Source organism: Perca fluviatilis, chromosome 7 (genome assembly GCF_010015445.1).
Source record: "Perca fluviatilis chromosome 7, GENO_Pfluv_1.0, whole genome shotgun sequence".
NCBI lineage: Eukaryota > Metazoa > Chordata > Actinopteri > Perciformes > Percidae > Perca > Perca fluviatilis.
Window position 1 is genome coordinate 13,072,760 of NC_053118.1, and position 25,570 is coordinate 13,098,329.

General features: G+C 40.0%; 1 protein-coding gene across 8 annotated transcripts in view; it reads left to right on the top strand.

Moving 5' to 3' along the window:
• The window catches only part of ulk4 (unc-51 like kinase 4), a 102,320-nt gene that overhangs the window by 74,610 nt on the left and 2,140 nt on the right, over positions 1-25,570 (top strand). For 4 of the 8 annotated variants that reach the window (XM_039806747.1, XM_039806750.1, XM_039806745.1 and 1 more), the window contains 6 exons: positions 3,894-4,060; positions 8,445-8,546; positions 10,979-11,173; positions 13,745-13,798; positions 17,663-17,751; positions 21,067-21,292. In XM_039806747.1, the coding sequence (XP_039662681.1) occupies positions 3,894-4,060; positions 8,445-8,546; positions 10,979-11,173; positions 13,745-13,798; positions 17,663-17,751; positions 21,067-21,292 (833 nt within the window). Of the gene's footprint in view, positions 1-3,893; positions 4,061-8,444; positions 8,547-10,978; positions 11,174-13,744; positions 13,799-17,662; positions 17,752-21,066; positions 21,293-25,570 lie in introns of those variants that run through there. The other 4 variants (XM_039806749.1, XM_039806751.1, XM_039806752.1 and 1 more) reach the window with 4 other exon arrangements.

The window sequence follows — 25,570 nt, forward strand, 5'->3', positions numbered from 1 at the left end:
AATGTATACTAGAGTAACCTACTTCCTTGTCCAGCTGCTGCAATAAATATGCAGAGGAGGAGGAATCAGAATGTAGTCCCTGCAGAACCATCATCAAATAGCGTTATTTCTTTCTCTCTCTCTCTCTCTCTCTCTCTCTCTCTCTCTCTCTCTCTCTCTCTCTCTCTCTCTACACTATACAATGACAATTTCAAGTAGCTACAAAACAATCAAGGTAATTGTTATGCAGTGCTCCCAGGTTGACCCAGGTTATCTCTGAATTGTCATACCAGGGATATACCCATGTTGACTGGCTTGGTTTGAATTTCCAAAAGGAGGGTTGAACCCTGATCAGACAACCCTGGTGAAACCCTGGTCATTGGTGTGAAAGTGTTATAACGGGCAGGCTATCTGTGTATCCCATTACCAGACCTATCTCCACAACAACACAGTGTACACAGCTCGCAGTGTGAGCTACGTTTTTGACAAGTACTGGCTGTATTAAAAAAAGCCGAAGCTGTGTAAAACGTAAGGGTTTGCAGTTGTGGTTTAACCGGGGCTTGCGGTTTCAGTTTTGTTGTGGCATTTTGGTGGAATAAATCTGCTATTCGTTCATCGTTAGACAGTGTTTGTGCCACGCTGTGGGATACGCGCTGATGCAGACATCGAGTGACTGAGTTTCTTTTAAGTTAATTACGACACACCTGTGCACAATAATAATAATAATATGTGTGTAAATTAACCGTAAATGTTCTGTTAATCTTCATATTACTGTCTGTAGTTGCAATTTGATTGTCTGGCGAAAAGGCTGCGTCATGCTTATTAATCAGTGGCCATGTTTGTAAACACAAAGGAGATGGCGTTGATCGCTGTAATCAGCTAACGACCGTGTCACCTGTGTCAAACTGCTGCCCTAGACAGCCGAAGTCCCGCCCCTTCTGGTGGACCTCATGGGACCTTAACTCGGAAAAAAATATGAACAGGGAGAGGCAAATCATTTTTTGATCCCGTTTGAATTGAGCCAAGGATTACAAATATGATGTTCGGCAATTTACAAGAGAATTTTTCAACTGAAGAAAGTCTCAGTTAGCCGTAGGTTTGTCGTAGTACCACTTAGTTTTGTGTGAAACCGCTCAGTGAACTACATCTCTCGTCTCACACAATTCACGTCACCTAGCTTGATGCTCGGCTTGCTCGCTAGCTAGCTAGCTTAGTATTTTCACAGTCTTATACTTCAACAGTTTAACAATAAACTGAGACTTTCTTTGGTTGAAAAATAATGTTTTAAATTGACGAACATCATATTTGTAATCCATGACTCAATTCAAACGGAATCAAAACATAATTATTATCTCTCCATTGACTCTCGTTCATATTTTTTCCAAATTAAGGTCCCATGGACCGGAAGTAGAAGGGTGGGACTTCGGCTCTCTATTAAGAGACACAGAGAGCGACCTGTGAAAAGAATCCTCAGACAACCTAAACTACGGGTGCCATAAGTAAAATGACCTCAACGTGAGCGGAAGAAGGCCTTTGTGAACGTATTGGTGTAGATAAAAAAAAAAAAAAAGACTCTGAAATCGCAGTTTCAAAATACTCTGCATTAGCTTTTGGCTCAAGAGTGGATGAGGATAAATATCATTTTCGTTAACCGTCTTGTCGCTCTGAGGCAAATCATTTAAAAACTATAAGTCCTATAGCTAATGTGAGCACATTGGCTGAAACTACATTTTAAAAGTCCCATGACATGGTGCTCTTTGGATGCTTTTATATAGACCTTAGTGGTCCCCTAATACTGTATCTGAAGTCTTGGTGCAGAATTACAGCCACTGGAGCCAGTCCCACAATGAGCTTTCCTTAGGACGGGCCATTTCTGTGTCTGTAGCTATTGAGGAGGAGAGAGGGGGGGCAAGGTGGAGGGTGGGGGCGTGGCCTTGACCAACGGCCAAATTCTCAGGCAAAGCAGAGAAAGGGGAGGTGACCTTGCTCCTTATGACCTCATAAGGAGAAGATTCCTGATCAGCCCATCTGAGCTTTCATTTTCTCAAAGACAGAGCAGGATACCCAGGGCTCGGTTTACACCTATCACCATTTCTAGCCACTGGGGGACCATAGGCAGGCTGGGGGAACTCATATTAATGTTAAAAAAAACTCATAAAGTGAAATTTTCATGCCATGGGACCTTTAACATACAAATCATATATAACAAGTAAATATTGTGGGCATGACAGCAATTTATAAAGAAGGGACTATAGCCCTATTCGCACGGGATAAGTATTATCTAGGGACCTCGTGTGAATTATAAATTACCCACCCACGTCTGAGGTTCATCTGGCGCATTCGAACGGGATAAGCGAAGCCTGTGATTTTACTTGAATTTACTGACATTAAGCAACAGTAGAAACATGGGTGTGGGTAGCTCTGCTACGTGTGTTTGTGTGTGGTAAGATCTCGAGGACACACACGCGACAATAATATAACACACAATCTCAACCGGGTAGTCAGTCATCGTCCGAACTGCGACCTCTCCTTTTTCTTTCTCTCACTTTTTTCTCCTGGTGGTGTCAAGCAGGGTCCGGTTAGATGGATAAAACCAAACATTTCACCAGGTTAAAATCTATTAGCTCAAGCTTTACGCTTGATTTATTTGTAACATTAACCTCTAATTATGAAGTGAGCCCCCTCGCTTGATTGTGCATTATTTTTGATAAGCTATTGCTTGGAGATGTCTTGTTGTTAGATGTATGATACAAACAAAAAATATATTTACCGCATGCTGCTATACATGTCATCCATCGCCATCTAATCATTCTTTTTGTCTTCGCACTTCTGGTGGTTTTCATCTTTCTCTTTCTGCAAATTGTATATGATGTATAGCGACATGAGCCAGCACCCAAAACACTGTCAAAACACTCCAACGCACCCTCCATTCTTCGCCAAAGATGGATAAAAAGGCGCAAAAGAAGGAAATAGGTACCTTGAAAAAACAAAAAAGCCCCGCCAAATCCTGGACAAAGCAGAGATGCCGATTCGCACGGGACTAATATTATCACAGGACCTCCGTTTTCAGCGAAATATGGTAGGTCATTTGCGGGGGAATTATTACTTTACAAATTACAGACATGACCGATTCGCACGGGATTAAGATCACAGACAACCTCCGCAATTATTACAAATGACCGGAGGTCACCAGGTAATACTTATCCCGTGCGAATAGGGCTTAAGATGATTTTTTTAAGGCTCCATGCTTTAGCAATGACATCACCCACTGTAACGCAATACACACCCATTATCAACGCAGAAAAATCCGGAAATGAACCCTAAACTTAGTGATTTCACAAAAACTGTAAAAGATATCAAACTGCTGAGATATAGCCTAATAGCTTTTAATTGCGTCTGTAGGTGAAAGTGAAGAGGAGATAGATTTTGAAGTAGAAGAGGATTTGAAGGATTTGAAGCCTGCTCTCATTGACTTTAATTGTAATTAAAATCTTAATATTTGAAAAAGTATAAATAGCAGAACAAATGTTGAAGACGTCCCATCATGTGCTTAAAGAGCTGAACATTTTGATATTTGAATGTAGCTTAACGTATGCAGAAGATAGAGGCGACCAAAGAAATGTAAGAATGAAGAATCGGATAACAATACTGTGAATGCTGCTGAATCAGCATTCACACAATTAATGAGTTTGTGAGCAAACTGATATTTTAGTAAATTTGATATGATGACAATGGAGAGACAGAATGCGTATTTTGTTTTCATGACCATGTGCTTAGGGTCTGTTAAGATGTTACCTGTGCAATGTTTAATGTATCTACATGTGTGTTTAAAATTGTAAATGTTGATACCAACAAGTCACTGTGTCCAAAACTCCTTTAAAATGTCATCCAATGACTTTTCCTCAACTGCACAGGCCTAATAGAGGTGGTGGTAAGCACCCTCTCAGAGGCTGCTCTAGTCCACCTGGATGGAGAGGGGCATGCTGGGAGGAAGATCAGCCATCTTGTGTTACAAGCCCTTCTGGAACTGCTTCACAACATCCTAAAACAAACATCTGTTGTTGTCCGCTCAGCACTGCAGGTATGATCACTCAAACACAGCCAATGGGAATACGAAACTCACTGCCCTCTCTCGGTCACCACAGATCAGAAAGTGCACTTAAAACATTTACTTTATTTTTTTTTTTTAAATAGATTTTATTTATGAATAATTTCCTTTTTTACAACACAAAAACTTATAACTATAAATAAATAAATAATAACTTTGATCGAAGGAGCCTGATTCGACCACCAATCTCACAGTTGAATGTTTACAGAGGCCTAAAGCCCGAGTTCAGACCAAAGATTTACACCAATGCGACGAGATAAGATGTATCCTCTTCATAGGAACAACTCTTTGTACTTCTGTTCTAACTTCTGACTTTCAGGCCTTTATATATAAATATATCATTTGTTGCGTCTAAATATAAATGTGGATAACATTAGTGATAGTGAGATTCTTGCTACAGTTGCATTTCTAGTGATGAAACTTTATTGAAATTTTATTTCTCTGATTCACTGCTTTGTTTTAACTATGGTCGGGTACCAAATTCTGTACTTTTTGGAGTACTGACCGAATTACATCGATACTACCATGGACCTATCTCCATCTGCTCTGCATGTTGACAGAGAGTCACAGTTAGTCATGGCAATGCCGATAAAGCAGTTGCAAGTGTGGCTACACTTTTCAAAACTCCATGCAGACAGCGTCTGCTGCAAGATAATATAATGGCGAGCCGAAAGCGGTTGCAATGCAGTTACACTTCTTCTGAGACAGACAGGCACAGCAGTGTTCTCTGTGCCCTGGTGACTTACTGACTGACTGACTGACTGACTGACTGACTGACTGATTGACAGGCTGGAGGTTGTAGGGCAAGGCAACTTTATTTCTATAGCACATTTCAGCAACAAGGCAATTCAAAGTGCTTTACATAAAACATTAAAGAGCAATTAAAAAGATATAGAAAATGAAACGGGCATGAATAGAATAAGATACAAATACAAGAATAAAAGTTACAGTACAGTGTAAGAAATTAATAATTATTTGATTTAATAGGTCGTAGGGACGAGTTTGGGAGGAGAGAGGGAGGTGTTGTATTTTGTGTGGTGTGTAAAATGTTCTAAACACACACACACACAGACACAGATCTGATGAGGCTCTATTGGTTCAATAGTTGATTAGTGTCTTGCCTAATAGCACACAAGTTGACCCTCTGTCCTCTGACCGCTAATAGAGAGGTTTGGTAGACTGGAAGTAGAGGTGTGAATGTTCACTGATTTCCTGATTATTATTATTATCATGTCTTTCGATTCGATATCTTGATGCATCACGATGTGTCAAAAACATTTTTCTATTAAAGTCATATAGGATATTTTACTTGACAAGCTTGCATTAAGTAACTTTAGACTGGAATGATGAGGTATTTGGGTTTGTTTCTTTAAGGTAACTACCATGAAGGTTGACCTATTTTGGATTAGTCATATACCACCCTACTTTTAACCTGCAAATATATTGTGCTGTATTGGAATAACTGACCCCAGACAACTCTTTAACAAAAAAGGTATTGTTTACCGAACGATAACACATCCTTAACCTTTCCTCTTCTCGATTTGCGATTCTCTCCACTCTCCTACTCGTGTCTCCGCTCAGCAGTTTTGCGTGTGTGTGTGTGTATGTGTGTGTGTGTGTCTGTGTGTGTGTGTTTGTTTGTGTGTCTGTCTGTCTGTCTGTCTGTGTGTGTGTGTGTGTGTGTGTGAAATGGGTTATGCTACTGAGAATGTTATTTTTCATTTGAATGTTTATGACGCGGACGGAAAATTAACGAGCGACATTGCGTTATAATCGATTATGGTCGGCCACTGCATCGATGCAGCATCGTCCATGTTCACATCGCGATGCATCGATTATTTGATTAATTTCAACACCTCTAACTGGAAGACACACACTGAATATAAAACCAGGGCCACTATATGACATGCACAAAAACTGGAGATGTTCTTCGAGACACTTTTAACATCTTATAGCCCTCATTCGACAATCAGTCAACGGTAGGCAAGACTTGACAATTCTGATTCGACTATGTCAATTATTATGATAGCCCATTGAGAAGGCACATAAATGGCCATTAATTGTAAGGTTAATTAAAAGTTACTGTGGATTGCCAGACTTTACTCCACAGCGCTGCAGAGTAAGGTCTAGCTCCTTCACACATACATTCCAGGATAGAAGAAAAAAAACACTCTGGGTTGATTTCATTACTTTAAACCAGTCACAATAGTCTTCGGTGGCGCTAAGCTCCGGACAGAGATGGTGGGAAGGAACTTGTTTTGGTGGAACATTTGCACGCAAAATAAAATAAAACGCCACATACAATATTAAATTAAGTTAACTGTTCACACAATATGGTAACATAAGCTATTTTAATAAGCTGGATACCTGGTTAAACGTAATTTGCTCCTACCAGTATATCGCCATGTGTATTTTGTCCATAGCAAATCCCCGCCAATCGTTCCCAAAACATCCCAGTTAGAGAGTAAATGCCGTAAACATATTCTTTGTTAATCTTTACAATCATTCCTCAGAAGAACCAAGCAGGCCTGCCTTGTTGCACAGTCCAAATTTTCTTTGAATTTTGTATACATTTTCTTTGAAACTTGCTATTATACAAGTTTGTTGTTTCCCACACACAAAGAGCGGAAGGCGAGGGACATCCTCCGTAACATCCAGTGGCCCCGGATGTGAGGCAATTATCCTGGAAATGTACTGCCGTTGATCCAGACTACTGTCAATGTTATCTCAGCTTTGTCTGCTTTATTAAATACCTTGGAGCAAATTATATATTTGGCTACTATTCTTGCTTTTACAAGAATTACATATTGATTACAAACCAATATCCTTTGTATTATATATGTCCTTCATATTATATATTTCTAAAAAGTCACTGCGTTACTACAATCCTTGCAAAGAAATCCTTAAAGAACCAGAATGGCTTCTCTTGTTTTTTATTTTTTAAACAATTCTTGGCTTGTGTGTCAGTAGTTTTGCTGTATCATGTTACATTGGTCCTTATAGGCTGGTGTTTTTCCCACATTGATTCCCCACTATTTACCAATTTCATCTCTGTTAAGCACATAATAACCAACAGACTCACAAAGTCAGTTCCCTCAAAATGTTGCCCTTGTATCATGGCCCTAAAGAAGGGTGGAAAAAGATCATTGCTAATAGTGTGTGTGTGTGTGTGTGTGTGTGTGTGTGTGTGTGTGTGTGTGTGTGTGTGTGTGTGTGTGTGTGTTTTTTTTTTTTGTGTGTGGTGGGGATGTGTGTGTGGGGGGGTGCAGTGGAAGCTAGCAGGTTTAAGCAACTGCAATATTGAAGTTGTGGACTCAGGAGAAAGCGGATGAGGTCCCGAATCCCTGGGACACACAGTACTCACAGGCATACACAGAGGGGCCTGTCTGGCTATGTCCCTGCGGCCTCATTATCACCACTGGCTTTGTCCTCAGCTTGCCTCCCCACACACACACACACACATAGACACACATACACACACACCAGCCCCTGTCTCCCCATAGTGTGCACCCCAGCCCAACGCATACATATTAATGCCTGGACAGGGGGTGGGGGGACTAAAGGGGAGGCAAGGTAAAAAGACTGGGTGGAAGACGAAGGACAGAAGAGGGAGAGGAAAGGATGGATGATCGAAGGGAAGAGACAGAGATGGAAAAAAAAAAAGTGCAGAGGAAATCAATTCCGTGAGAAATGCAAAGCTCATTAAAAAGAAAACTTCTGCCAAAACCAAATTCATTTGGGTAATAAGGTCTGATAAGGAGAGAGAGGACGTGACTAGACCACTCTTCCCAAACTATTATTCCGTTGGTCAAGAGAGACAGACTCAGAGATTATATATACTACAGAAGAAAGAAGAGAAGGAGCGAGAGAGCATAACAGAGAAGAAGTGACTTAGGGGAAGTGAGAGAGAAAATATGTGCCAGTATTAATCACATTATTCCACGACTAATTGGCCTGAAGTTCCACTGTGGGCATGAACTGAACTAAAATAGGCCAAAGTCAGGGACAGAGGTGCTAATGAGGAGGGCAGAAAAAAAGAGGATGTGAGAGGACTGATGTCTTAATGAGATGCAAAAATAACTTGATGTGACAAATAAAGAAAAGTGTTCAATCTGTGTTGTCTTGAACACATCTTGTGTTAAAAAAGGGTTAAATAACCCAATATGCAGAAACACTGTCTGTCTCTGTCTGTCTCAGTCTGTCAGAATCTGTCTTGGCAGGTCTCTGGATCCATCATTATTGACTGTCAAATTTCTATAAATGATTTAACATGAATGTGTGTGTGTGTGTGTGTGTGTGTGTGTGTGTGTGTGTGTGTGTGTGTGTGTGTGTGTGTGTGTGTTGTGTGTGTGTGTAGAGCCAGAGGCTATCTTGTCCAGCAGTGGAGATGGAGGCAGCAGAGAAGCTGCTCCTAGAAAACAGACCCCTGAGCCAACTCAGCACACACCTCATTCACATGGTGAGACCAACACTGTGTGTGTGTGTGTGTGTGTGTGTGTGTGTGTGTGTGTGTGTGTGTGTGTGTGTGTGAATGCCTTCCATGCATACATAAATATTTTCTGTGTTTCCTTCTGCATGTATGTTTGAGTGACTGATTGAATTAGAGAGAGAAAGAGAGAGAGATTCAATAACATGCCTGGTTTGTCTGGTTACGTGTTTGTTTTAATATGTTGTGTCAGAAATAGGTCTCTGGATATTATTTATACCCATGATAGCTGGCTGAGTGAAGTACTGACAAAAGATCTTTAGTTCAAATCAACTGCTTGGATTGAAAGTAACACCTTATGCAGCCCTTTTCACCAGTTGATAATGACAAGTACAGTCACTTGGCCACAGTACACCTGTTTGTTAGAGATTTTACAAGCCTTATCATTTCACAGTCAGCCCTACAAATTAGATTGAACTACTTTTAACAAGCTTGTTTGATCTCCACTTCTTTGCTGTTTTGTAGGTAAATTGCAGGATGTCTAAAATAACTTTTACATCTAAAGGTGAAATGGGGACTTCATAAGAGAGCGACACTAATTAGACTAATTTTCCGGATGAATCTATTAAGACCAGTAAAACCATATGCCACTGTTGCGGTAACTAGATCTACAGCCTTCTCCCATATTACTTCTCAAACGTATTCCCACATCTGATTGCACTGTAAACAGCAACACTACTGATCAAGCTCATTTTAAAGTTATTCCCTAATTAGCTGTCTTCCAAAAAAAAATGTGTATGCTGGTATAGTATTATAATATCAAAGTATTAAAGTTGTCAAGCAGTCGTACAGTAAACTATTTTCAAAGATACAAGTAAAATGCTTGTAATGCACTTTCATTCAGCCTCTGTTCCTCCGATTCGGTTAAAGTAGCAAAGTTACAGGTTACATAGTATTCTTACTTACTGGCTATGCTACATGTGAAATTATTTTAGGAATGTTATATACAAGCAGTTTGCTCCTTGCACATTGCCTGCTGCTCAATACAGATGAGTATTGTAGTTTACTGAAGTATTTATACTACAGCTACTACAAATATGAATCCAGGAAATCTGCAGAAGAGGCTCTTATATCTTCAAGTGCCAGCACAGAATGTGATGTAGTCTGAAAAAAAAAAAAGGAAGATAAGAGTGAGTACAACCTTGGCCTTTCTGCTAAGAGAAATGTGGAAATGGTATCCCAGTAGCCATTCATACATCCACACCTTCTGGCACTATACACACTATTGAGGATTAAATAATCACTTAAAATCAGATATTAAATAATAATGTGATGCAAAAATAACGTCCTGCTCTATCTGCATTAATAATCTCAGATTATGATTGAGGTACTTTAATATTCGAGTTACAATTAAATGTAATTACTTGATGAATTATGCCTTCTAAACGTTATTTATACTGAACAATGAGTTGTAAGTATTTCAAAACACAACAGGAGTTGGAGAAGAGAAGGTAGAGGATTCTGTGAGAAAAAAAGGATAAAATAGATGTGAGAGGATGAAATCAGATTCACAGGCAAGGGGAGAGAATGGAAGAAATATGGAGAATCCATGCAAAAGAAAAATAGAGAGGGTCCTGTGAGGCATCCTGGGAAGTTGAGGAAGTAAAGGAGGGGGAGTAGGAAAGTGGGAGGAGAAGAAGAGGAGGTCTCAAGGGACACAATAGAGGTTTTTACTTATACTTGACACATTGAGTGTTGGGTGGGTGTCTGTGTGTGTGGTTGTGTATGAGAGGGTTAAGGGGGCAGCTGACACACCCCCAGCCTCCGTGCAGCCCCTTTGCCCCATGGGAGATTAGTGAAATAGAAAGAGCAGCGGCATTAATATGATCCCTGAATCTAATTAAAATCATTCAAACTTGCTTGTGTTAAAAGAATATAATTCTGAAGAGTAGTTGCCTTGCAAGGCAAGTATTATGATTTACTGTGCATTAGTGCATTACATTCATTAATTTAGTAAGAGGTCAATTACCGGTAGTAATCTAACCCGGATACACTGGATGCTTCTGTGTAACATTTTTTGATATTTACTTGATATGGCCAAATACATTGATATATCCATATACAGTAAATAACTTTTGGCAGTGTTTGTATGGAATTTTCTGTCACTTAGAATTACAGAAACCTGCACAATACTATTAAAGCTAATGGAAAATTCGTATTAATTTGCACATAGTTGCTTTAATTATTCATTTTAATAAATATCTCTTGACTGTGAGGGTGAAAATGTGAATTAATTGTCTGAATTAATTTCACATTTCTATTTCAATATTTTATCTATGATATGTACTGTAGGTACACCTAGTGTAGTAGAAGAAGGATGGCCCATAGTAACCACAGTAACCAGAACCATGGTGCATGGAGTTATTTTATCGCTCCATTTATTAACTGATTTTCTCTGCTTGTAGCTGTCCACTGAAAACCAGGAGGTTTGGGAGGAGTCTATTCAGTGTCTGTCCCTACTGGTCCAGCTGTATGGAGGAGAGGGTTATGACTGTCTGTCACCTTCCTGTTTGCAAAGCTTTTCACATGTGCTGCGCACACACATGCACACCGAGATCCCCCGAAGCCAACGCACAACACTTAGGATCATCAAACGACTGGTGAGTTTAGTGCACATAATGGCATGCAGACACACACACACACACACACACACATAGACCAACATCACACACATGTCAACATTGCTTGTATGACATTTTATCTGGTGCCAATATTCGTCATATCACAGCACTGAAACATGTTTGAATATCACTGTATGATTCAAGAATCTTGGCCCTGTGTTTGTATTTTGGGTGGTTGAAATATTAACTGCCGCCACAACAGAATGACAATACTGGAATAATGAAAAGAAACTCCATGCAGGCACACGCACAGACAGCCCTGCTGTGCTGCTGTTCTGAAAAAAGAGTGTAGTTTCACCAGAACTACACTGACAGAGGGAGCAAGTCGGAGAGGGAGAAAAAGTGGTGGTTTGTATCTTCTTGTCACGCTCTGTTCGAATGTCTGTCCAACTTTGTCTGATAGTCAAAATGATTTGTAGCACAGGCCAAAGACGGCTGACTCGTAAGAGAGTGTAAAGCAGGTGGAGATTTAGTGACGCGTCTATTCCCCAAATGCACTAAATAACGTTAGCTCTATGTGGTTGCATGGAGAAAACTTAAGCAGCTGCAGCTAACATTTATCAGAGTTAGGCAGGTTTTAACAATGTGGCAGTTTCTTGCCCTGATGGACACACACAACAATTAAATTACACTGTAACAATTCACTAATTCAGGTAGAAGATAAATTGAGGCATACTGTAATTTGACTAAGAATTTTAATTGACGGACCAAGTAATTCACTTTAATGAAAAGGCCAATGACAAAGTTAACTAAACTGCCAGTAAAATACTTATCAAAGACTCCTACCACATTAGACAAAGCCAGTTGCAAAACAATCAAACAACATATTTGGTGTCCATTCTGCAGCCCAGCATTCCTAGGAAGTCAATTCATATTGGATGATTCTGCTGTAAAAGATTTACACCCAGTGCCAACACTTAGTTGCAATGCTGGAAGCAGTATGCTGTTTATGTAGCATGGGGACAAGTAAGGGCGTGGAAGTAAAGCATTTTACTTTGACACCAAAGACAATCAATGCTTCATTTTTTTAAACCACGATGGCATAATTTCTCTAACCTTAAACAAGGAGTTTTGTTTGGCTAAACTTAACCATACTTAAAGTGATGGTTTGGAGTAATTTCACCCTAGGCTGCTTTGCACCTTGACCTCGAGCCAAACAACCCCCCCATAAGCTTTTTTCCCTTGTTATAATGTTGGTAGCGTTAGCGTTATCAGCTGGTTAGCTTAGTGCAGGCGCTAATGGATCCAGGTTTGTATCTCGTAAATAACCCCACTAATAATGCCCGGATTGATACCAAACGTCTACACTAGTACAAATAGTTTATGTACTTATAAAACGATAAAACGCATTAGAAAGTTTGTAAGTACACCAGAAGTATATTTAAATAACACTTGCCTGATGGATACTGCTCACGGCTGCTATCGCGCGAGATCCCATTTTGAGAATGACAAGCCACTGTTGTAGAAGCTCTGGGTCTTTGTATCGAAACGGCAGATCATGGAATGTCTCTGGATTGAACTTTTTAGCTTTTAAACCGCAGCCAGGATATATACAACTGTGTGGCATCTTGTCCTATCGCCTCACGCTGCTGTAGCTGCTTCTGCTGTTCACTCGCTTCTTGATTCTTCTTTACTAGTAGTCTCTTCCGGCAATAGATGTTGTGCTCTGTGTGTGATCTTGCGTGATCTTGCGCGATAGCAGCCGTGAGCAGTATCCATCAGGAAAGTGTTATTTAAATATACTTCTGGTGTAGTTACAAACTTTCTAATGCCCTGTTTTATAAGTACATAAACTATTTGTACTAGTGTAGACGTTTGGTATCAATCCGGTCATTATTAGTGGGGTTATTTACGAGATACAAACCTGGATCCATTAGCGCCTGCACTAAGCTAACCAGCTGATAACGCTAACTCGACCAACGTTATAACAAGGGAAAAAAGCTTATTGGGGGTTGTTTGGCTCGAGGTCAAGGTGCAAAGCAGCCTAGGGTGAAATTACTCCGAACCATCACTTTAAGTTGTCATGATACAGATACTTTAGGAATAAGTTATTTAATTGGTATTGGATGTTTAAAAATATATAGTCATTGAATTTAATCCAGAGCTTTGCACAGGTCTCCAATATTAATTTTAACTGCTAGGTAAAAGAGAGGGAGGGTTGGTGAGGGCAGTATAGTGAAAATTGATCTTAAATTCAACATGACCAATGTGAAAAATGTACTGATTTGCTGTAGACCCGTATGAATTATGTAAAATGCATTCCTAATGTTTTGGCTTGGCCGTAGGGTCATGAAATAGTTTCTGCACGTGGGACACAAGGTCAGCTATTACCCTGAGATCATATGATGTGACTGAAGGCTTTGTCTGCAAACTACCTTACATTTGTCTGTGTGTGTGTGTGTGTGTCTGTGTGGCAGGGAGAGAGTTTGCATGTGTGTATTTTGATTCCTCTTACCAATTAGTTCCAGCCACCTGAACCACCAACACACAAACTCTGTCACACAAGCTCACAGACTAACCTCTTTCTCTTTTTGTGTCTGTCTGTTGTAGCAAATTTGTCCTCTTGTGAAAAGTCCTCTCATTACCCCCTGTGCTAACATCAGGGTATGTACAGTTTATTCTATCCTGCTTACCACCCTGAGCAACTGTGTGTGTTGAAGCCATTTCCTCGTAGCTAGTGGATGAGTCACTAAGCTGCTCGGTGCTAGGAGCAGGACTAATTTATTTGCTCAGAAAAATACCGATCTACCATTCTGGACATTTAGTCATGTGACTCATTGTAGATTAGTTAATTTAAAAGATTCTAAAGTTCCCTCAGAATAGTCTTGCAATGCTCATCCCCCACCTTGTACTTTTTTCTCATTACGGTCCAGTAGCTACAGTTTTAAAGTAAAACTGAAATCAACATCTTAAAACCCTTTGCTAAGTTGAGTTTTCTTGAATCTCATTATCAATCAGCTAATCAGTTGGCGGACAGCATTGTGCACCTTCCCAGAAACGCAGTGACTCACACATTCTCTCTCAAACACACGCACACACCTACACACTCAGACAAGTGCCTGCCCTTCAACAAAGGCATTTAATTATCTTACATTAATTTTAGGGCTCTGTTAATCTCAATCAAAGATCCCGCTAATAGCTTTGAAACTGCAAAGGAGGAGAGAGGGAGAGTAAATCAAGTCTGAATTAGTGAAATTTTCAACTTGTCTTTCTCTTCAACACACACAACTTGGAAGGACTTAAAGGGGAATGCTAATTAAATGAAACAGGATATATAAAAAGTTGTCAGATAAATAAGCATTTATTATTTTGTTTAAACAGTTTTAGCACTTTGATTTGTCATTTTTTCTAACTTAGTAGTCTCTCTGGCAACACAGAATTCGTGTTCAGTGATTAGTCCTTGAATATTTATGCACAATTCATATCTTTTTCAAGCCACTTTCACACATAAAACCCCATAAAACTGTGATGTTAACATTTCAGGCAGAAATAATGTTTACCGTATGTAGTATTTTTTGTTAAATTATGTTCACTTACTACATGTCCAACTTGGATCTGTGAGGCCAGGCAGGATGTTGATGTTGTCCTGTGTTTCTCTTTACACTGTTAATCTTGTGTTTAGAAGCGTCGTCCTCTCTCATCTCCAGAGGCCGGAATGTTTCAGCGCAGTCTCCAAAATGTCAAAGCATATTACGTCCAATTATTGTAACCTTTTAAATGTTAGAGCCTGAAACATGGACATGTATTAATCCATCATCCATCCATCATTCCCTCAATTGGCCAGAGTCATGTGATGTGTGTGTGTGTGTGTGTGTGTGTGTGTGTGTGTGTGTATATATATATATATATATATATATATATATACACACAGTACAGGCCACACTTTCTCATTCAATGCATTTCCTTTTTATTTTCATGACTATTTACATTGTAGATTCTCACTGAATGCATCAAAACTATGAATGAACACATATGGAATTATGTACTTAACAAAAAAGTATGAAATAACTGAAAACATGTCTTATATTTTAGATTCTTCAAAGTAGCCACCCTTTGCTTTTTTATTAATAAGGGAAAAAATTCCACTAATTAACCCTGACAAAGCACACCTCTGAAGTGAAAACCATTTCAGGTGACTACCTCATGAAGCTCATTGAGAGAACACCAAGGGTTTGCAGAGTTATCAAAAAAAGCAAAGGGTGGCTACTTTGAAGAATCTAAAATATAAGACATGTTTTCAGTTATTTCATACTTTTTTGTTAAGTACATAATTCCATATGTGTTTATTCACAGTTTTGATGCCTTCAGTGAGAATCTACAATGTAAATAGTCATGAAAATAAGGAAACACATTGAATGAGAAGGTGTGTCCAAACTTTTGGCCTGTACTGTATATATATACATTTATTTTGGTAAATGTACAACACTGTCACTTGTTTGTATTTAATCTCTATTATGACAGCCCTGTACTGTCTTTCTGAGAGGCAACATATCTGAATTTGTCTGGCTGTCGAAACAGGGTTCTCCGCATGTATTCCAGCAGTATGCAGCTGAATCATGTGCCTCTTAGTTCGAGGACAGCAAACTTCAAAGAAAGGAGAAAAAAAAGGACAGGAGCACACTGAATGACTCACAGCTTTTAATTGTGCAAAATTGTGTTTGCACAAGTCAATCAGTGTGCTCCTGTTAATTTTTTCCCTTGGAAGTCTGTATGTCTGGGTCAGGCTGTTGGTCAGGTAGAGATGGGGAGAGAGGACTGTTAATAAGGGGGAAGACGTGGTGGAGAACAGGGATGGAAAAGAGATCATAAGCAGGTGTGTGTGTGTGTGTGTGTGTGTGTGTGTGTGTGTGTGTGTGTGTGTGTGTGTTTAGTAGTTGGTTGTCAGTCACACATGAATGTTACCTCACCCTGATGGAGAAAGTGTGTGTTTGTGAGAAAAGTAAGCAAGTGAGGGGAGCGTCTTTGTCTCCTTCTAACCCCGTTGCCTAGCAACACCCATGCTGTGTCGCCACAGAGACGGGGGTGATGATGTCACCGGAGATCAGAGAGAACACGCTCACCAAACACGCGGACACACATGCACACACACACAAACACACACACACACACACACACACACACACACACACACACACACACACACACACACCCTCTTTCTCCAGGAACTTTGCATTGCAATGCAAAAACACACACACCTTGAACAACACTTAAGGAGACATAGGCAACAGTTTTCATTACTTATTGGAATATATTTAAACAAGCTGTCGCCATATTAATAAACTTAACTTGGCTATCAGTTTAAACACTGTAAAAGCCCCTTTTTTAAGTGAGACACATGCATGCACGCACATGTGCAGTCTGTGGACCAGGTGTTCCTGGGTGGGTGTGGAGCCTAGACATCAAGGTGTGGTGGGACATGTCGGGACAAGAATAAAAACACATGGATGACAAAGAGAAGGAACAAATGATGTAGGAGGTAAATTTGGTGAGGGAAGACAGAGGAATACTCTTTAGCTGAATAGCTTTAGCCAGTCTAATCCGGAGTGGTGTCCAAGTTTAGCAGTTTAGTAGAATCATAAAATAAACTAATGGAGCAACAACATTATGACCGCTAGCAAGGTGAAGTAAGGAGTGCAAGAATCTAAACGACTTATGTGAAAAAGCCCTCATGTAACATGGGTGTGTGTGCGCGCATGCATGTGTGCTTGCATGCATATATTCAACCAGACTTTGGGCAAATTAGCTCTTTGATCAATTTACTTTAAAATGGCATTGACAAATGAGTGTGATGTCACTCAGCAGTTGGTCTTGGTAACTTGCAAATTGATTCTGTGAGGATAACACAGACTATAATGTAGTTTTCTATGGATGTTTTTGAGTGTCACTGTGAAAAGATAACAATGTGAAAATTACATTTCTAATGTACAAATGTATCATCATTGGTTTCTTATTATAAGTGAAACATTGGTTATAGCTGCTTGTCTTCCTCCTCTGATTAATCTCTCCAATAGCCTGAAAAAGAGGACAAAAAAAAGCATGTTTGCAAAGCATCACGACTGGTTTTGCTTTGTTGAGATGACAATAATTAACACACTGATAGACATTTATGTTATCCTATATAAATCCTGTCCATAGGGCTTGGGAACATGCATTAATCCATAAATTCACTTTTGTTCAAGTTTGACTGAGAATTTGCACAGTTGGAGAGTTGCACAGAAATGGTGATGTATTGTGTCATTACTAACTGTGTCATCTCCTTTTTTTTTTTTATAAAATATTACACTACCAGACTACAAAGAGCAGCTATGCTCTCATATACTGCTCAGTGTTTATGTATTACCTATGTCAAACCCATATCATCACATCCTTTGTTGGGTGTGGACGACTGCCATTTAACTGAAGACTAATCTAACCGTACCGTAGGTCTTTCTCACTCACTTTGTTCTTCCTCTCTTCCTCTTTATCCAGGTTCAGACTACAGAGCAATCTGATTGGATAAAATGTCCTGAAGGGGCGGAGCTAATTAGTCTACTGAAGGACATAACTACATCCAACAGGTGCGTGTTTCTGCTGCTTAAATGAGCTTGTGTGCGTCATGTAAAATATGAATCTTATGGAATATTCCTTCTATTATACCATTCTGATATAACAATTTGCATAAATCTAAGATTGACAAAATAATCATATTTTTCTTTAATAACTTGCAAAACTAGACTTTTTAGATTTGTCCCTATAAGGCGCTCATTTCTGTCAGTAATGCATGTACATCAGTGTTGAAACCATACCTCAAAGTGCACCAATAACAAATCATTTTGTGATTTAGATACATCTCCTCCTCATCTTATTATTTGTATATGTCTGAACATGTCTGCATTACAAGTGTCAAAACTGACCTTATCCCAGTTGTTAATTGAAAGGATGCAATCTTCTGGTAAGGCAGTGTCATCTTATTGGCTCACAAAGAGCTAAGAGATTAAATATATACATGTAATAAAAACAAAACTTGTTCTTTGTTTGGGAGTCTCTTGAGATCTTATATCAATGGCAGGAAACATGGCAGGAAACATGACCTGCACCACCTCACATACCTGACAAAGTAACAGCTTCATTCTAAGATTTATGAGTATGGGCACTGCAAGCTTTGTGTGGTGACGGTAAAGATAATGGAAACTCAGAACCCAGATCAATACAATCTGAGCCACAAGAAATGTACTCTGCTTCAAGTGTAATGCTCACTTTTAACCGTACAGCAAATAACACAAGCTTAATAAAATACATCTGCACATACTCAGACTGTAACTGCTTTATTTAATAGTTTTACTTTACATTGCAACTTTGTGAAATTTTTTTTTAAAAGGATGCTTTATTATGTAAACATAAAACGTCATATTTGGAAGAAGTAAATAGCTTTACATATCTTTATAAACATTTCTACATATATTTTAAATGAAAAAGCAAAATCAGTCTTAAAGCTGAAAGAGATTGTACTTCCTCATTTGATGGCATGACTGTGTTGCCACTCTATACCTAAAACGTGGTCACTTTCACCGTGTTTTTGTCGAGCTAAGCGAGATCTACTGCAAAGCAGGATAGGGCTGCAACATTGAATCGTTGAAATTAATATAATTCAATTATAAAAAATAGCTGGGGAGAGGTCACATGACTGTCAGCCGCAATGGTTGCTCAGTGCTAGAGCTCCTCACCTACCTCCGTATTTTTATTGAAAAAACAGGTCTATTCCTTCTTCTTCGACTCAGTGAAATGCCTGCAGGCGCAAAAAAGCAGGTCTCGTTGTCGTCGGAGTCATTTACCCAGACACGGAAATCTGCCAACATGGCAGCGGCTAACAGGGCTAATGATGCTAGCGTGGACCTAAACATGGAGAACATTGTAGCCAAGGTCTTGGAGGGGCAACGAAGTGTGCTTGAATTGGTGGTCCACAGCGTAGTGAGGGGAGTGCTAGCAGAAATTAATACCTTGCTGCAAAACATCAGGACATAGCTTGAGAGACGGGGAGCTATCGTACATGAGCTGATGCAACGAATGGACAAGACACGGGGAAAACAGGCAGATGAGACACATGGTGAGGGGCCTGTGTTGATGACCAGAAGAAATTTGAGCATAAGCTAGCCGAAATGGAAGACAGATCCCGACGCAACAATGTACGCATCATTGGACTAAAAGAGGATGACCCAGTTGGGTTCCTGCAAGATCAGTCTGGATTCCCGCCTTACAGGGCTGTCATCGAAATTGACAGAGCACACCGAATCTACGGCAAGGGTGCAACGACACATACTCTGATTTTTAGGTGTTTGAGATATCAGGACCGTCAAGCAATCCTCCAGGGGGTGAGACAAATACAGCAGAAAGGGCCAATTCATGATTCCAAAGCAACGCTATGCTTTAAGCCTGATTACAGCACATTCACTGTCCAGCGGCGCCAAGAGTTTATAGAAGTACAACGTAAGCTACATGCTAAAGGCATCCCAAACTTCCTTATCTACGCGGCCACCCTGAGAGTGACTCACGGAGGGAGAGATGCGGACGTTTTCTGTCGGGAGTTGGATATGGAGGACAATACGACATCCACACGGGCCACTTCGCGGACCAAAGCGTCATGCTGCAGATAATGTACGCAGATTATTTCATGTAATAGAAGAAGCCAGAAACCTTCCAACAATGGTTTTTTGGACGTTTTTTTTTTTTTTTTTTTTTTTTTTTTTTTTTTTTTTTTTTTTTTTTTTTTTTTTTTTTATATTTTTTTTTTTTTTTTTTTTTTTTTTTTTTTTTTTTTTTTTTTTTTTTTTTTTTTTTTTTTTTTTTTTTTTTATTTTTTTTTTTTTTTTTTTTTTTTTTTTTTTTTTTTTTTTTTGATAGTTGATTGGTGGAACTATCGTTATCGGCAAAAATCCATACCGATAGTTTTTCCTGGTTGCGTCCGTTGCTGGAGCGGCTGAGAAGCGCGCGCTGTCATTCATTACACAGTACACGAGAGCTGAGAAGGGTCTGCTGGCATCATGCATTACAATAGCGGCCTCTAGAGGTAGTTCTTGTTTTTCTAATAGCTGATATTTGCTTGCGATCCAGCTTGGTCTATTAAGTTATATTTCAATGTTGCATGACAACGTGGTAAGTGGTAGAGCAGAGGTGGTATAGCTAACTAAGTCTAGCAAGCTAATTAACACTACCCGGTAGAGCTAATCAATTATTACAATTATGGCAAGTTAATGATTAAAGCTATAGTGCGTAGTTTCTGTCGCCCCCATGAGGAATTTTAAGTAATGACAACAAAACTGTCAGCGCGCCCACATGATACAAGCCTTACGTGATCGTGATCGTGATTGTGAACGCTCCCCCACTCTTCTCCACGCAGTTACCTGAAAGCAAGGAGGACACGCAGGATTAAAAAAAACACGATGGACTCTTCAGAAGAGGTAATTCCATTCACTTGAGCTTCTGCGCGGGAAAGTCACCGAACGACACAATCTTCTGAACATAGCCATATTGAGAAATACAGAGAGAGTTTTGTCGAGCTGGTAGTCTTAATTAGCTTTGTATCAATTCTTTTGGCAATGGCTTCAATGTAACGGGCGTTTATTGATATCCAAAAGTTACACACTAAAGCTTTAATCTATTTCAAAGTGTTAATTTGTTGAAATCAGGTCAGAGTGAGACACTGTAAGGAGTAAGCTAGGACAAATTGCATTGTTTGGAGCATATCTGTTTATTTAAAAAATGGTATTGTCTTGTCTGTACTTGGCCTTTGGGTTACTGGCCTTTACATTAGCAATTATTAATTAAAACAACAAGGCATGTATTGAGTTTTATGTAAATTGCACTATTATGCCTTGTGCATGTCTTTCTCATTTCAGAAAAAAACAACTCACCATGAGTGGCTACTTGATGGGGAATAAAGCGCTGTGCACACCACAGCAAGCAGCTGTTTTGACAGTTAGTGTTCTAAACATGAGGCCGCTATCAATGGTTGAAGATGATGGCTTCAGAGCATTGATCAATGCCCTCTACCCTGGTTACACTCTTCCTTCAAGGACCCATTTTACTACGCTGATGGAGAGGAAATATCAAGAGACCTTCCAGGTAGTGAAGATTAATATAAAAGCCAACATCAACATTTCTCTCACGACTGATGTATGGACATGTGTAGCCGCTGAAGCCTACCTTGGCATTACATGCCATTACATCAAAGATAATTGGGACATGGAGTCAATTTGCCTTACCACCATTCCTCCTAGCAAAATTATCGGCATTGTGCATGACAATGATGCCAATATTATGGCAGCGGCAATCATACTCGAGGAGGCACATGGTTGGTCCTCTGTGCACTGCAAAGGCCATACCTTGCAACTCGTGATCAATTCTGCATTGAAGCACTCAAGTATTGAAAAAGCTATTGGGGCTGCAAGTGTTTTGTTTATCTTTTTTTTTTTAAACATGAGCTAGCCGCCCACAAGCTAAGAGAGAAACGGCAACAAATCGCCACATGTGAGCACAGGCTTGTTCATGACATAAGCACAAGGTGGAACAGCACATTCCACATGAGAATACTGTGTGACTCCTCTAAAGCTTTTGAATGTGCCACTGTCTTCATGAGTATGGAGAAATACATAAGAATCTCTGCAGTCCCTCAACTTGTGAAGGGGCTATTGAATTCCACCCAGAGTGCTGCCTTCGAGTCAGCTCCGGTGCTGGCTTTCCAACTCAATGCTACAGAGCAGCTGGCAACAGCGATGGAAGAGGGAACCTTCTTTCTTAGACAAGGCACCAAACACAGTGATCCTCTCCACAGCCCTTGACCCAAAGTTCAAAAGACTTACACCTGACAAAGTCCTGAATGTGCAAACACTGACTCTCAGAGTGAGAAGGGAGATGGATGAGCAGCAGAATGGCAGTCTCGTTGACCAAATCAGTGCCACCATCATTATCACTTAAGCTGCTGAACCTACAATTGCTGTCTCTTTACTTGACTCAATCCACAATTCTGAAACCAGCAGTGAAGAAGAGAATAGATAGCAGGAGGCTGAGGCTTAACAGCATCTGAGCGGCTGGGGCCCATTTCAAGAAGGAGGTTTAACAAACTCTGAGTCTACCCCTGAACTCTGAGTTGATTTACCCTGAGATGGGAAACTCTGAGTTTTCGCTTCCAGAACAGCTGATTTGAGTTGGTTCAATCAACTCAGAGTAGGTCGACTCAGAGTTAAGGGCTTGCACCACCACTATTAAAAGACAGCATGAATGGAGCCATGATACTACGATTCACCATGGCAACAACCACAAACAAATCGGTCGGCATATTTACCCCTCTGGAACTGGAACTACTCATGCGCACATACAGCGAGTTTGAATATATATTCTGTTAAAAAAAAAAGCAACACGGCTGCTGCTGCAAAATAGCGAGAATTGGTGTGGGAGAAAATTGCTGCTCAAGTCAATGCGTAAGCTCTAAAATAGTGTATTAATTTCATATTTAATCACATGTATAATATTACTGGTGAAAACTGGAATGGTGTTACACCTATAATTTCATTTAGGTGCAATCGTGCGGGCAAAAAAGTAAACTAATCCTATTCTGAGGTTGCATTAAGAGAATTAAAATGTATAATCATTTATTTATTTTTAATGGCTCTCACTGATTTGTGTCCAGGAAACACTACAAAATTGTTTAAAAACATTTCAGAGCGAGGCACACTTTTCTGACGGCTTTGCATACAGTGGCTTTACCAATATGCTCCGCATCACCAATGTTGTAAAGAAAACTGCCATTTGCAAAAAAACACAATGCGACACAGAATCTGCGGGGATGTAAGAGCATGTCCACGATCGGTGACGTTGGTGATATGAGGACGGATAAGATATCTATAGCTGATCGACTGAAGAAAAACTATACCGCTCAAATAGGTAGTTATCTGGAAATGAAAATACATCTAGTCAGGCCTCAATATCATCTCCCAACGTATGTTTAACTCTCTGTGAAGTAATACAGCTTCATCAATGGCATCGTCGATAAAAGGATATGCCATGTTTGAGAAAAAAAACGTCTGCCTAACATAGTTAATAAACCAACACTGTTTTTTATTCATGCAGATGGCAAATGCGCCTGATATAGACTGAATGAATGAATGAGGAAATGAGAGAGCGCTGTGTCAGAGGGAGGACACTGAGGCAAACTCGAGGTTTCTTGAAGAAAACCTGCTCCCGACCAGGTTAGGTTCACAGGCTCAGTTACCATAGTAACTGACTCTGAGGTGAAGTTACCTCTCTTTCTGAAACAGAAAACCCAGAGTTTCCATCATCTCCGGGTTAACAAACTCAGAGTTTTCACTTAACCTGCTTTCTGGAACGGGCCTCTGTTCTCTGCAGCATAAAACATAGCTTCCAAGAAGTGCCTAGCCTTAGCCAGAAGCATGTGGACATGCTAATATTTTAAAATGTTTGCACTGCAATGCAAAGTTCCTGGAGACAGAGTGTACACACACACTCAGAACAGTAGTGTATGGGACCTCTGCGTGTGTGTGTGTGTGTGTGTGTGTGTGTGTGTGTGTGTGTGTGTGTGTGTGTGTGTGTGTGTGTGTGTGTGTGTGTGTGTGTGTGTGTGTGTTTGTGTGTGTTGCATCTGGCAGCCTTTTATGAGTAGGTGGGCCAAATGTGTATTCCCTCTTTGAGCCAAGGGTTTTGTCGCCGTAGTGACCATACTTCCTTTGATCTCTTGATGTATGAGACCAGCGATCTGTGTTACACACAATAAATAATAAACTTAACTGAATATACACACACACACACACACACATACACACACATACAGCTGCATATACAAACACATAATGGATACACACAAATAAAAAAAAAGTTAATCTTAATCACACAAACACACACACACCCTGTCAGATCAATAATAAAGGTGTATTGTTGTCCTGCTATAGAAGCCTCTCCTACTCTCCCCTCCCTCTCTCCTCTTTTCTCCTCTGTCACCCCTTTTCTTCCCTTTTGATCGCCTTCTATACCCTTTTCTCCTCCTCTCTCTCCCCTCCATTTTCTTTCTTTTTCACCTCTTTCTCTTCTCTTGTGCTTTTCCTCTCCCACTTCTTGTCTCCTCTCTATCCTCTCCCTCTCTGGCAGATGAAAGCAGAGATCAGCTCCAGCCTTTGAAGTGGCTGAGACTGGCACACTCCCACTGGTTTAGTGGTAGGAGGATGGGAGCAGAGGTTTTAGGAGAAAGGGCAGGAGATGAAAGGAGTTATGAGGAGAGAGAAGAGGAGGGGGGGGGTTAATTGAGAGGATGAGAGGAGTTGGGGCAGAGAGAATAGACGGAAGAAGAGTGGGAAGGAGAGGGAAGGTCTGGGCTGAGATCCGAACCCAAATGATGTCATTCAGCCTTTACCATGGCAACCTGAGGAATGCCTTTTCAAAACCTCAAGCCAGAGCGAGTGTAGAGGGAGGGGAGGAGCGTCACTTACAGTTCTCCATCCTAAAGAAAAACCTTGAGGCCCAAAACCTGATCTTTAGTTTATTGCTGCATTCAATCAAACATGAAGCCGGTAGTAGTGATGCCCACTAATATCTGCAATACTGAAAAAAGACTAAATATGACAACTGTGTAGAAACTATTTTAGCATTATCCAGTTTTATACCAATTATTAAATAACATCCATTCAGTAGAACACATATGTTGCTCTGTTACATGGTCAGGCATTTGTTTCTCTTCATTTTAATGTAGACAAACATGTCAGGGGTGTGTTTATGTCTTCAGTCAATCACAACTGAGAGCAGATTTTAAACTGGCCAGTTGTTGATGACTATGTTGTAAAGAGATGGAGCTACAGCCAATCTGTCAGTGAAATTAGTTTTTATGTGTTTTATGAATTAGTTTTTTTTTTTTTCTTCTGTGAAGAATCCATTGAGATGAAGAAAGCAGAATTAGGAAGTGTCAGGCTAATGTGGTTCTGTAGCCGTTCACTGTAATCTAAAACCAAGTGTAGGGATTTAATGAGTAACCAAACTCTAAAGTTTGTCCTGAAACTTTTATTGATCCTTTTTATGTTATTCTATATTCACAAACTTTCAAGGATTTCCGAGGACTCGGGGAGCTGTGTTAATTAGGTTAATTATTGAGGTTTTCATCAACTCTGCTGGCCTGGCTGTCAGGCTGCCCTCAAAGACACCTGGGAGGAGGGCGAGGGAGGGAGAGGGGAGATAGGAGCGTTAGATTAGGCAAGGCAATTTTATTTATATAGCACATTTCAGCACAAGGCAACTCAAAGTGCTTTACACAAAACATCAAACATTAAAAAACAAAGAGCAACATAGGGATTACAAATAAGAATAAAAATATTAACGAATACAAATTTAATACCATATAAG